Genomic DNA, 14,816 nt, shown 5'->3' on the forward strand with positions numbered 1-14,816 from the left:
CGATGCATAATTCACTCACCCTATAGAGTGAATGAGTCTGCCCAGCAGTAATGGGAGGATGCATTACAAAACCACACAGCCAGGCAGCATCCAGCCCTTGCTGATGTCAGAGCCTGTCACAGTTAATCCATCCACACAATCAACTGGCATGATACATGCGCAAAAGGAAGGATGGGTATGAATCTTTGTGGTTTAGGAAAAAACTAGCTTCAAAAATGCAAAATACATAATCTGCGATTTATTGGAAATCACTGACACTTCTACAAGCCAGCCAGGAGACTCTGCATTCAGCTGAATCTTTTAATTTTTTTAATACATAAAAATAGAATTTACTTTGATTGATACGGCATCTTAATTAGCTTCTTTCCTCTTTGAAATTGGCGTCATTTGACCTTTACCTTTCAAAGCAACTCACAAAATCCTTGGTGTGATCTGGCTAAATCGAACACCCAGAGAAGTGCAAGCAAACAATGAATGCCTTCAAGCTGATGCTAATCAAGGCCTATGATTTTCCATTTCTTACTCAGCCTGCTTTTGTGAGCACAGTCTCAGTCCTACTCTCAGCAATGAGCATGCTGTGTGTGAAGGGAAGAGAGAGAGGCAGACAAAGCATCAACAGCTTCCTGTGACGAGGTGAGTTAGCTTGCTAGGAAAATATTGTTAAGACTGCTGCTGTGTCTCTTCCCCTCCCCCACTTTCCCCTTTTAAAACAAATTCAAGATGTAAAAGGGTAAACAAGCAAAGAAAACATAGTGATTTAGGAAAAGGCATCAGGCATTTTAGTATCTAGCCTCTCCAGACATGTGCATATATCTGATCAGATCATCTAGGCAGGGATAATTTAGACTGTTGTGAGATCTTGTTGTGATCCCTCGTTGAGACCTGTTGTATCAACATTAATCCAGGAAGGGAAGTAATCAAATAATGATAAGGTGAATCCAGCAGCAGAAAATGCTTTTGACTGATTCATCACTACAAATTTAAAGGCTCAGTCAGTGACTGAAAGGTAGGCTCACTCACCATGTATGAGCTGGGCTGAGAGAGGACACTTTCATTTCTGACCAAGTTTGATATATGGAAGTGATTTCCTCCTGTTTAACCCATGGTTACAAGAAAAATGTCATTGTGTTTTTATGCTGTCCTTCATGATGAAACTCCAAATTATATCATATATAAGCAAAAGTTTTGGCAAGAGAGGATAGGAAGACTAAATCAATAACAAATTTTAAAGGGTGATTTTTCAGATGCACAAGGAAGAGAAATTATGATCAAGTGTTAAAACTAGCTTACTTCAAGCACGTAACTCCTTTTGGCATTGCCTGGGAAAGCTGTCACTGAACTTTTCTTTCCAAACAGCTGCAAAACTGTTCTCTGTATGCATCTAGCATTCTAATTCAAGTGCTCAGCCTAATACTGCATCTTCAGTAACAAATCTCCATGGCACACATCTAACTACAGTTCTCAAAACTTGTTTCCATTTGGTGAGATCTGTGTTGAAAAGCATGCAAAGGGGCAACTAACAAACAGTCTAAGAAAAGAAAAATACTGAAAAAGAAAAAGGTGCAAAGATTTGCAGCTAGATTTCTCAGCTGGTTTACTTCCCTGATGTCGAAAGTACAGCTAGCACATGGTGTCTGACCAAGAACAGCTGCTCCTGGATCTATATGCATGGCAGACGTATTTTCAGGTGTGTCTTTCCCTATCAGTCCTTGCCTGTCCACTGTATGTCTAAACTTGAATAGATCACTTATTTGCAAAATGAAAAATAGAAGTGGTCTTCACTAAATGATACCTAGTTCATTTCCTAATTTACTGATGTTTAACAACTTGCAATGATTAAAAGGCAAAGTCATACACTGTCCTGCTCTTAATCTTTCAGAATTTTTTGCTGAGTGGTTTCTGAATACTTCAGAACTCCCAAATAAGCACTATAACCCAGTCTGGAAAGAGCAGCTCTTTAAACGGCATTCCAACGTCTGCTCTTGGCTCTTGAATATAAAATATGGCAAAACATCTTTCAATTAAGGAGGTAAAACTACCCAACTGCATTTACAGACAATTTTCAATGGGATGCAAACCTACATGTCTCTCCAAACTGGAAGATGATAATTCTATTCAGAACCTAGTTTTGGCACTACTACTTAGGCTACTGGGGTATTATTAAATATGGCAGTGATAGCTCTTTCACTCCATGATCTTCATGTTCATGTATAACCTTTTTTCTTCTTTCTTCCCCCATCCCAAACAACTTCCAGTAACAAGAAAAATAGTGCATTATATTCTCTGCTTACAAACATGAAATTTTACCTCACAATGCAGGACGAAATCCTAGTCTTTTCTTTGCACATAGAAATGGGGTTTGAATGTCTAGTTATGATTACATATGAATGCAAGGAACAGCTGAAGAAGCCTCAGAATTCCTGAGGGAATATCCTTGCCACAGTAAACTCGCCTCTAAGATTTACAAGTATCAGTAGCAATGTTCATACTAAACCGATCAACAAGCAGGCTTTGGTTTCACAGTTCTGGCTGTTTAGGGATGAAAAAGCAGGCTGTTTTTTTTTACAGGGCAGACAAATTCAACTTCATTACACTCAATTGCAGCTGAAGGTACATGAAGTCTTCCTAGACATTAAGATTCATTAGCCAAGCCCTCTCCATGATGTATTTAAATAAAAATCCTTTTTAAAAGGACATAACTCCATTAATGACAGCTCAACATTGTCTAGGACTGCAATACTATACAGTGGCACCATGTAGTGCCACTGGTTCTATTAAAACAGAATAACAGGGATGAATAAGAAGGCAGAGATTACCAGCCCCTATAATGTAATGATTTTATGTTTATCTTCTACCTATGATTACACTCACAGGACAAAGATTTTTGCCAGTGCTACTATTTTATTTATGTTATCTCACTGTGAACACCATTGGAGTAATATCATTGGACAGACCCAGACTATATCACAACAGAACTTCTAATCTATACTTGCAGAAAGCTGTACTCCTGAGGAACTGTGCTACTGTGTGCTGATAAGAAATCTGTTGTGGAACTACTGCAGCTACTTTATGCCTCTGGTAAGTGCTAATCAATTGGTTCTATCCTTGTAGTGGAAAACAAGAGGGATTCATAGTAAAGGACAGTTTTACTCAGTTTTGAATATACACATTTGCACTGAACTTTCTCTCCTGCAGCAGGAACAATCAATGTCTCTCCCCTCTCATATACACATTATTTTTTAGGTGCATGCACACTTGCCACAGCTAGAGAAGAAATGTTAGGTGTAGCACACAGGGGCTTCTAAAAGAGTGGATGCTTATTTTTAGTGCTCCCATCTTTCCTATTAAATAGCAACCAAACGTGTGCTTTTCAGGCACATCACCTGGTCACTATAGTATAAAGGTAAGACTGTAGACTAACTGAGGCTTGAGGGTATTTTAAGTAATGCAGATATTCAGCTTAATTGTTATTTTTATAATTTACTGAATTTTTGAATTTCAAACATTTGCATAGAAGGAAGAACATGACTATTACATTTGTAGTATGTACTTCTGAAGATTTGATGCTATTGATTGTAACCCAGTATGTAAACACTTTTAGCTATGATTCTGTGATTCTACAATTAATTACCCCTGTGTGACTAATTTAGCATTATTTTTTTAACTATATAATCAGGTTATGTACACATGAATTGTACGTAGTAATGTCATAAATTCTTCTGGAACCTTCTGAAATCCTCAAGTAAACATGACAACAAAGCCAAATGCATTTACTCTCTTTGCAGCATTTATTTCACAAATACCCTCAGGTAGATTTCTTAATCCAGTTAATATGAGGCATCTGTTCATACAGATAAATAGTATGTCACGCAAAGGAAAATAATCCATAAAGTCTCAACTCCTGGTCAATGGTCATCTTCTTTTTTTTAATGTAGTTTCTATTCTTAAAGATAGGTGTTTCGCTTTAGCACATCTTTGGGTTATTTTGGCCAATTACCATTTTTTCTTAAATACACAGTTGAGCATTTGACATGGAAAGGCGGTCCTTTTAGAAAACAGTACTGCTTTGTTAGTCTCAGTGGAAGTCAGTGAGGATGTCAGAAGCCAGAATTGTTGTTGGACTGAAGCCTTGATGAATGGCTTCATGTTACCACGTATGAACTGTTATCTCCATTATTAAAGCACTGAAGAATCTTCTGCTGTCAGTACTTCTGTATATTAAGTAAAGCTTGTTTGTCATAGCATGTAGTTTCCTCAAAATCAGATTATTTCCACAAGTCATAGAGACAGAATAAAAGACAATAAAAGACTACTTCATATCTTTTCCCCGCATGCAATTGTCCCATCCAGAGACCTTCAGCCTCACTTGAATGAAGCTGTGCCTAAACAGTGTTCACATAGTTCAGAATTACAATTTAAAATTTCCTTCTTTTAAAATTTCAGAAAGTGTTATTTTTAGGTTAGCTTGAGGCAAAACAAAATTACAACCAAATCTATATGATGTGTTCAAGTGATAACCTAAACATCCTGTAGTACTCTTAGGAGACTGATACTGGGAAAAGCTCTGTTCAAGAGAGATGCAGAGAGGTCTCTTTCAAAAAAATGTTAAGTGAGGCATAATCCAATCATTCTGCAACTTCCAGGATTAAAAATACTGGAAGTTGCAGTTGCCAAATACTGGAAACATGCTGTAAAGGAGAATAGAGTAGGCAAGGCTGCTTTGGTCCTGAAGCAGATGACATGCACATTTTAAGAGGTCATTAGGGAAGATGACAGTGCTAAGAATTAGGTAGTAAAATGGATGAAAGAGCAAATTTGAGAGACTGTGTTTAAGTCACTTCATTTTCAAGAAAGAAATGCTGCAGGCCTGAAAAGAAATTAACAGAAGCAATAAAGTAATCTTCTATTCTGTGGTGCACAAGACCAGAGAGACATGCTGTCCTACTGCCACTAGTGTGCACAATTCACACTAGTGGTAACAGCCACTAGTTTTAAGAACCCATGACCATTTTAGCATCACAGAGGTAGGATGTGCTTCCCTTTCTATTCCACCCTCATGTTGGTGTTTTGACATTTAATTTCCGTAATTTTCATGTTTTCTTTTTATTCTTAAAGAGCAGCAAGCAACTTTTTGCAATGGGATAAAAAATGATGCTGGAATATAGCCCTCTGTATACATGCTTGTGCACTGCACCACCCTGCAAGCACTCCTGCTAGTAGGGAAGCTTGAACCATCTCTGTCTATTCAGCAACACAGCCTGTTCTCAGTCCTTGCACTTTCCATCTCAGATTCTTACTACATGCATGTTCATGTCTTCCCTTGACTGAGAAACATACATATCTCCTAATCCCTTAGTTTGTAGACTAACTGAATGCAGTTCCTCTGAATGCCAGCCACATGCTCTTATCTGTCAATCTACACTGCTTAGTAACCATTAAACATTACCAATCACCTTTGTTGAGAGGACATGGATGATTATTTGTCATTTGAATAGGTCTGCATCTACTCAAAGAATTAAGGTAATAGAGGGGATTAGGTCATTTATATACCTCACAAGAATGCACAGAAAGACAGTCTTTGTCCTGCTGATCTGCCTACATTTTACAGTCTTTGGTTTGTACAAAAGCAACAGATAACTTGAGATTTTAATGCACTGACGTGTAGGAATGGAACTCTGACCTCCAGCAATCCCATCCTATGCGCTGAGCAGAACAGTACTTACTCTATCCTGCAAAATGAACAAATCTCAGGCAAGACTGCAGTTCTATTCTTATATTTTGATTATGTAAAATCAAAACCTAATGCTAGATGAGGATACATAAGCCAGATCAAACCTCAGATAAGAAACAACTTCAAAGGTCAGAGATGTACTAGCCTGAAATCAGCACAGTTTTTGGATCAACGTTAGTTAATTAATAATCTTACACATTATTTAAACTCAAATCCTTAGTCAGTGCTGCATATATATCCAAGTTTTCAGAGCAGTAAAAATGATAACACACTACTGAGCTCAAGATCCCGTAACTCCCTATTATTCCCTTGAGGAATATTTAGCTAATAATTATCCTTTATGTAAATAGTGCAGTGCCTAACTGAAGACTTTCATTCATTCCAACGTTCAAAACCAGAGCTGAACATTCCTGTCAAAAAGCTATCCAGGTAAGAGATTTGTGCGCCCTCCCACACTTCTGAACTCAGGTTTTATTCATTCTTTGTTTTCAAAGGTGCAAAACTGCCTCTTTGCAGTTATTTTACACACTGTTGTTGTTTTTTAAGTGCTTTCATTATTCTGTTCTTCATAAATATTGCTTATAAAGGTAGATACTGGGCAAAGGTTTGTAAAACATGCAGTCAGCAGCAACTGGTATGGAAGTAATCTTTCTTGAAAACCCTGGTCTGAGAGTTCAAGACCAGCCATTTGGCTAGTTTTTATTTGTACTTAAGAAAAGTGGCCTATATAAAGCTTGTCTGGTTCTCAAAGTATTAAATTATTATTAAAATGAGCATTTTCTTAGTGATTAAATTTGAAAGAGGGTTTCCAAAATATTGTCCTAACTTAGTAAACCCAAAATACCAGGAAATTCAACAGAAAAAGACATGAAAATGGGATATCTATAAGTTTTTCTCTACAACAGCTTGATGTGACTGAAGTCCAGCAAAACAACAGGGCAGACAACAGAGTTTAGTGTTTAGCTTTGTGAATGATGGCTAAGATCTTAGGATCTTAGAAAGCTGTCCTGACAGATTTTTATTTTTTTTTTTTAAATAAACAGACTTTCACTTTGGACCAGCTGCCTTTCCAAAAACAAGAAGTGTGATTTTTAGGAACGTTCTTTGATCCCACAGAAAATATCTTTTTAGTGGTCATGCCCTAGGACTCTCCAAAAGAATAACACTGTCTTTCTATCAAGTGGATGCAATATTTTGACCAGCATGTTCTGGAACCCCTGAACAAAACAGGTCCCTGGAAAAACAGTGGAACTACTTGATCATGTATTTCCAGAGTCTGATCATTCCTAAGGATGACCTGATAGGCCAGCCTAACAGCTGCTGACTGGCTGTGTGAGTTTTGCTGTAGCCTGCTCATCACCCCTGGGATTGTTACATGTCAGTGGCTGTTATTTTACTCGCTGAGACACTGGACAGAGAATCCTCAGGAAAAATATGAATTGAATAACAGCTGGTGGTGAATGCAGGCATTTGGAAAAGAGCCTAACCTGCCTTGGAAATACTAGATCGATTGATAGCTGGAAGTAGAGGTTCTGAATTGGAGATTTTAATTAGACATACATGTATCTAAAAGATTGCTTGACTCTCAGGATACCTGCTTAGTATAGTAGTGTTAATTTGTAGAGGATTTAAGACTAATGTTTTGTCTTTCCTGGCTCATAGAAACCAACAATGTTTTTTCCATTTTCACCCTTTTCCTTTTGGATTAACATAAAATTGAAACTCAACAGAAAAATGCTTTGAAGTCAGAATATTTTGCCCACATATAATTAAAAAAATATATAAATAATTGAGCCCATCAAGTTTCGTGTGATTTCCTAAAAAAAAACCAACCTGTAATATTCTTTATCTACAGCCTAAAAGCTTGCTTGGCCAGTGTTTAAATAAATAGCTTGGGTTACTGGCACCTTGCTTAAGTCTGCTTCCAAGTACTTCTAGGTCCTGGCGCTATAAAGCTGAAAGGACAGACAGAAACATTCATTTCACTTGTTCTGTTTTCTCACTTAATCCTTTCAAAAACTCAGGTTATGTCAACATTTCTAATTCTGCACAACAAAAGCAGATTAATAAACCAAAACAGTAGGTACTGAAGAAGTATTATATTATATGCATTTCAAGTATTTTATTTCACACTAGTCATGTCCCAGAGACTAAATGTCCTCATCAGATCTGTGTAAGTCCATCCAAAGAACCAATGGCTGGCTTGGATTTTTATGCCACGATAAAGAATCAGAGTGCCCTGGGGCAGTGCTTCTGGGTACTTCTGAAAAAGTCTGGTTTTGCAAGCATGCCTCTGTACATTGAAACTATGCACCACAAATGAGGCTAATCAGGGATTTTTTTCAAACTCTGTTAACACTCAAAACCAGAACCCTAATGTAGTCGTGGCCATTACAGATCAAGAGAGAGGTTTCTTACATAGCCATTAGAGATCAAGAGAGAGGTTTCTTACAGGCATAAAAGGTTGCTCATATGGAAGATGAGTAACATGAACAGTTTAACTAAACACCTACAAGTGTTTTAAACCAAATGCTTAACTAAGCATTTGAACTAAAGTTCTCCTGTGATTTATACAACAAAAAATCAATGAAACTTCAGATAAATACAAAACCTGATCTATCTACATTAGGTTTTAGCCGATTTTCCCTAGCTCAAAATAGAGAAAATTGCAAGCACCACTTGGCATGACCTGTATGAAGGTCTCTATCCTAACTCACACTGGAAATCACTATTTCAGCAAAGTGAGCAATTCTGCTACAGAATCATGATATACTGTCTGATTTCCACCCTAAATACAGCATTTAAGAGATCTCCTTAGCACAGTGAGGCAGGCTCCCTCAGCCTACACCCTCTTGGGCTTTCTGTACATAGAGCTGCAGATTTTCTGGTGGACAATCAGGATGCGGAGACAAAAGACTCATCAGAATAAAGGTTTTTTGGGTTGTGCTGTTTCACAAAGAACAACTCATCCAGCTAGAATGGTTATGTGTGTACCAGCAGAAACTGCTTGCCAAGGAATCTGCAAAGAAGTCCCACTGAACATATTGTGATGAATGCTTCCTCTCCTGCAGAGAGATTTTGTCAGGTCATGGGCATGGTGAAATAACAGGAAGAAAGGTGGGACTAAGGCCAAATGGAAAGTCAGCAATTTTTGGGGCTCAAACGGTCTTTATTTCTCTTTTTCACAGGATAAACTGAGTCACTGCATTTAACTTAAAAGAATGACTGGCTCAGACAGTGGTTCTGCTCAAGTAGGACAAAAAAAAAAAAAAGCAAAACCTTTTTGCTTTTGCTCATATGGTCAAAGGCAACTTCAAAAAACTTAACCATGAAGATTCCAAACATCACAATATAATTAAAAATAACCAAGATTACTTTTCATTGTAACATTATGGATCATACATACATATATATATATGAATGTGCACACCAGTAACTTTCAATTGCATTAAACAGTTGAAAAAGTTTCAATATCAAAGTCAAATGCAATGAGTAGACAGACATATTCTATGCTATACGCTTCTTCATCTGTACACCCTTGCTACAAACAGCTAATTCAGCAATTGATAGGAAGCCTTCACTTGAATAAAGTGCAAACATTATATTCTGGGAAGCTCTGGGGGATGAGGGGGAGCCTGAAATAGGGCTTGTCCCTTCTAAACCACTTAGTATGGACTAAGCTGAAAATGGGTTCGTTTGGTGAAACAGTAGAGGAATCTATTTGCTGACACCCCCAGGGCTCTTGAATATTGCTGAAGTATTACCATTGTGGAAGGATGGTGGAGTATCTTAGTGCCAGAATCAGAAGGCTGGAGTCTAGTCCTGTGCACAGGAGTAGCCAGATCTGCTCTCCATCCTTCTGTCTTTGGAGCTGGCAAGAGCACTGGAAGCTCACAGCTCCCTGCTAAGCTGCACAAATATACAGGGGATAGCACTCAGCCATGGTGGAATCCCATTTCCTCCAGGTGAAGCAACTAAGTTATTGCTGAGCTCCAGGCATCAAAGCCTGAGAATTCCTGGGTTACACAGAAAAGTGGTTTGCTGGTAACAATGTCCCTTGCACTACTCAGTATGGTTTTACTATGTTATAAAAGCAAAAAACTAAACGCTAACAGTTTCTGGAAACCAACAGCATCTCATTTAGAGCCGAGTGTTTCACAGCTAGCATGTTCATTTGACATGGATTCTGAAAATGTACCTAAGAGAACTACTGGTTATTTATAGGAAGGAAGCCCTATTTTCAGGAGAAAAAAAGAATTTAAGAAAATTATCTCCTGACAGCACTTAGCTGTGTTTTAGCTTGAACATATTTCTTCTATCAGGAAAGCTTCTGACCTTTGTCTAAAATGCATCAAACCTAATTAAAAGATACATGCTCTATGTCATGGCTGAACCAAGGACACTTCCTCGTAACTAGCTCTTTTTTTTTTTTCTTTTACAGAAGCTTACTGTTCTGATTTCCCAGTAAGGCAGTACAGCCAAGATATAAATTACTAACTTACAATTTCTACACAAGATCTCTTAACAGATTTCCAGAGAAATTATATCCTGATAATTTTATGTAAGAAAAACTATCATCACCCCTCAGGAAGCTGCACAAACAAGGCAAATATGTGAATATCAATGTTTTAGGGTTGTAGGGTTTTTTTGTAAACACAAATTTGTTTGCAAGTAAACTATGTTAATTTAGACAGAGGCAGATAACAACTGTGTAACTAAATATACAAACCTACTGCACAGAAGCCAATGCAGTCTTTTTTATGTAGCCTATTAAAAGCACTCATTGAATACTGAAGTATCCACTAGATTTTAAGTAAGTGGAATACAGGCAAAGTAATTATTTCTTGGCTGTCTAAATACACTTGGATGTTAGAAGTGGGTGGCATTCAAACAGGACTTGCTGTCCTGAAGCACAAGCCTCTTATTCTCCAAACTAAATTAGGTAAGACAGAAGTGTTGCAGTTTTTTCCATCTGAAAAATTAGTGTCTTTATTACAGCTGCTAGCTTTCTGTATTTGATAGACTTTATAATTATAATCTCTTAGATATTTAACTTACTGTCGTAACTTTTTTTATTTTTTCTCACCTTTGTGTTCTAACAAAGATTAGATCCAACCTATTTCCTGTCCAAACAGATCTTGCCTAGCATAACCACACAATACATTAGAGTCTAAAGTAAATTTGGCATTGCCGATAACAAATAGGCATCAGTCTTTCTAAATAATAAATTAAATTGTAATTAATTTTCACTTATGATGGAAATAAACCTTACTTATGAAGAAAATTATACTGTGGGAGCTGAAAACTGTTTAATGTAACAGGGATGGATAGAAATCTACTGATTTTAAAAAATATATTTAGACTACTATGCAGTTCATTTTCAACTTGAACAGTCAGTCTATGCAATTCTAACAAGAAAAGAATCTCTTTTCTGCCTTTTACTAAATTATGAATTATGTACCTAGAACACCTAAACATCCTGTTTCAAGTTGTGGTTAAACTTTGCATGGCCTTAGAAATCATGTTGTGTCATTTACAATAATACCTGCAAACTTGTTGAAGACTTCTGCACTAATTACAGATATGTATCTTCTTATCATTTAAAATTTGCTGGCAAAAGGTATTTGGTAAAATCTTAAAAAAAAAAAATCTCAGCAGGATAGACAGCAGACTTTATAATAAGCCATTTCATATTTGGAGGGCTACAGATCAAAAAACTTGCAGGCTGTTGGACATCTATTCTTTTGCATATCAATTATGTTTCCAGGTGGACTCATAAGACCTTTGTTTTTCCTCAGTTTGGAATTCTACACTTTAACTGGGCGTTACCAAACATTAACAAATCAAAATACTCTTCTTATCAACAAGAACAACAAAAAAGTATGAAATTTACACAGAGAATGATGACTTCTGTCACTGGAGTCTAAACCTCTTATTGAGTGTTAAAATAATTAAAATAGAATACTGTGCCAGTGAGTATACTTCAAGTTTTAGGAAATGGATAGATATGTCTTCTGTTGTAGATACTAAAAGGAGGAAGAAACAGTTTTTATTTGTAAGTGAAGACAAGCTTTGACATTATACTGGAATGTCACACCTGGCACCAAAATCTTTGTTACAGAGATCCTGGCTGTATGACACTGGGACTTCAGAAGTTCTTTCCTAGAGATTTTGCATACTGTTGTACTAGCACATATTCTCTTCTTCTAGGTCAGCGAGTCTTCCTTATGTCTCAGTGCTTACACATGAGCATCCATGCTTGGAAGTCTCTTCTTTCTTTCCACTGCAAACCAGAAGACACGATTTGCCACTTGGCATAATCTTTTTGACATTTTCCACCTTCCTGCTCCTACTTTTATTTTTAGACTGTTTAAGGTAGGGTACTTGCATGTTACACTGTTCTTCCTCTCAGTCATGTCCCCACCTACCCCTAAATGATTTATGAATACATTAAGCTAATATCAACTTTATTTGACAACTGAGTAAAAATGCAGAGATTGAGTCTGGTGAAAACAGTTGTGTTCATAGAGGCAACAGACACCAAAAGCACCTGCATCTGAAGAACACAATTTTTGCCAGTCTTTATGTATCAGAAAACTGACATGCAGGAGAACCACAGAAAACACTGTTGTGCTTGCTCTGCTGCCCACAGGATTATTTGTTGTATCGTAGATGCCGGAGGCAAAGCTAGGGTAACTATGGGTTTAAACCTGAAAACACTAACACGCAGCACTCTCCTGAGATGGTAACAGATTCCATCATGGTGCATGGTCCATATGCTCCCAAAGTGGTAGCTGTGAGGAGATGCTTACTAATTAGGCACATCATAACAACCTGCAATTCAATAGGTTTGTGTTATGTAGCAGTTTCTAAGAGTACATCAATGGTTGTGTACAAATTTTTGCATAAATCTAAACTGTTGCTCTTCAGAAAACTCTGCTTTATAGGTTCTACTAGCAATTTTTTTCTCCTGTGCATTGAGGACACCTGCAGTGACAAATCACTATATCACACATGAGCTCTACATCAATGACTACTAGATGCACTATTAGAAAGTCCATAGCGTACCTCACTAATGTATGTTTATTTCATATCATTAAGTGCTGTCTTTGACCACAGAGACCTCTATAATGGTGTATTTGGAAGAGCCGCTGGAAATACTTGTTGTACAAAGAAATTATTAATTTAACTCAGATTTTTTTGTAGTATAACAAATCGGATTCAATCGAATGCATTCTTAAATGTCTGCAAGAAAGCATCAATCTACAGATTTATTTCTTATGCGTCACTGGAGCCCTGTGGTGGTGTTCCTGTTGGGATGGTGCTTCCTTAAAAGCACAATCAGGTGACAGACTTTTAGCATTAAGCATCTGTGCTAGGAAAGCTTCATGACTTGCAACCTAACACACATTTCCTTCATACTGCAGGAACACATACATGAAGTAAACACTGGGACAATGGAAAGACCACTTGAGGCCACCAGGATGGAAAACACCACTTCTGCCTGTGTTCTCATGGAAAGAAAGACTCATGTCAAGATTAACAGGAAACAAGTCATGCTAGCTAAACTGAGGAAGAGCTGCTCCTGCACTCCACAGAAACTGAAGAACTTTCTCATGGACTTCCTTCCTGTTTTACAATGGCTTCCCAAATACAAGTGCAAAGAGTACATTTGGGGGGACGTTATGTCTGGCTTAGTGATTGGCATCATTTTGGTGCCCCAAGCAATTGCATACTCACTGCTGGCAGGTCTGAAGCCCATTTATAGTCTGTACACATCATTCTTTGCCAACATCATCTATTTCTTAATGGGCACATCCCGTCATGTCTCAGTTGGCATTTTCAGCTTGATAAGCTTAATGGTAGGACAAGTTGTGGACCGAGAACTTCTCTTGGCTGGGTTTGACTTGAATGATGATGCCTCACCATCCTTGGGGGACGGCTCTCTACAGAATGACACTCAGTCCAACACAACTGCCTTCAACCTCACAATTGCAGGGATGAATGCTGAATGTGGGAAAGAATGCTATGCTATTGGCATCGCTACAGCCTTGACATTTGTAGCTGGAGTGTATCAGGTAAGTTCTTGCTGACATCCAAAGGCAAGGTATGAAGTTCCTAAAGCTTCTTTGCAGGGCTTAAGCTTTGCTTTGACTCTCTTTCAATGAGAGATGCAACACCAGTTCACTTGAATGACCCTGAACTGTTTCCTTCAGGAAGCTTAACCGTAGGCAACTCAGAAAATGCATGAGGTAGGCAGTTTCCTTGGCTATAAGCAGGCACAGGTAAAAAAAAAAAGTCTTCTGCAAGACCATTAATACTGTTTTGATACTCTGCTGCATCTTGGTCTTGCTGCCTTTGTGGGACCATGAATCCAATACAGATCTCACCATGAGGGAAACTCGCAGGTAGCTGTGTACTTCAACAATGGAGAAATAACTCTCGTTTCTAGACACTTTATTAAAGGTGCAGACCCACTCATCTACATCTACACAGGTTCAGAATGTGCTGCTGTGTTTTGCTAGTGTTTAAGATGTTCTACGGAACTGCTGCCCAAGCTAATTCAGAAGCAGAAAGGACAAGAGAGTAAACAGATTGACTAACCAACCTACTTTTCAGACAATACCTGTGCTGGACTTTTTGAGATTTACCAATATGCTGCCTATCACAAAGGTAACATGAGAACACAGAAGAAAGCATGACAAACATACTTACCTAGTAACTGTATATATTTATAGTTATAGATTAATTAAGAAAGAGCTAGGTATCTTCCTTTTTATTAAGGTCACATTTATGAATACCAAAGTGCCCTTGTGAAGCTGTACTTTCCACAGTCATCAAGGGAAGACAAGGCAACTAGTTATGCACAGTATCTTGGGAAAGTTTGTGATTTCTTCTGACACTTCTGACCTTAGGCATGCCACAAAGACTGTCAGTACTTCACTTTCCCTTCTGTTCACAGGGCTAAAATTACAAGCTGTTTTATATAACAGCCACTTCAGTGCCAATAAAGTAGGCACTTAGCTGTTCTTATTCAAGTTGGCACAACCCTTAGCTGTTGTCATTCTAGTTCTCTTTACAAAAG

The 14,816-nt window shown here is 37.8% G+C and overlaps 2 protein-coding genes across 11 annotated transcripts in view; one reads left to right on the forward strand and one right to left on the reverse strand.

The window, feature by feature from the left end:
• Positions 1 to 14,816, reverse strand: part of IDUA (alpha-L-iduronidase) — a 44,185-nt gene that overhangs the window by 21,089 nt on the left and 8,280 nt on the right. The gene's annotated exons all lie outside the window — the stretch shown is intronic.
• Positions 1 to 14,816, forward strand: part of SLC26A1 (solute carrier family 26 member 1) — a 36,106-nt gene that overhangs the window by 17,605 nt on the left and 3,685 nt on the right. Inside the window, exons 2-5 of one of the 8 annotated variants that reach the window (XM_062609753.1) lie at positions 528 to 633; positions 2,996 to 3,078; positions 11,942 to 12,106; positions 13,159 to 13,809. In XM_062609753.1, coding sequence (XP_062465737.1) covers positions 11,987 to 12,106; positions 13,159 to 13,809 — 771 coding nt within the window. In that variant the 5' untranslated portion in view covers positions 528 to 633; positions 2,996 to 3,078; positions 11,942 to 11,986. Of the gene's footprint in view, positions 1 to 527; positions 634 to 2,995; positions 3,079 to 5,867; positions 6,161 to 10,247; positions 10,345 to 11,941; positions 12,107 to 12,661; positions 13,810 to 14,816 lie in introns of those variants that run through there. The other 7 variants (XM_062609754.1, XM_062609757.1, XM_062609751.1 and 4 more) reach the window with 7 other exon arrangements.

This window comes from Pezoporus occidentalis, unplaced genomic scaffold (genome assembly GCF_034315485.1).
Source record: "Pezoporus occidentalis ecotype Australia unplaced genomic scaffold, CSIRO_AGI_Poc_V1 ctg140, whole genome shotgun sequence".
In the NCBI taxonomy this organism is placed as follows: domain Eukaryota; kingdom Metazoa; phylum Chordata; class Aves; order Psittaciformes; family Psittacidae; genus Pezoporus; species Pezoporus occidentalis.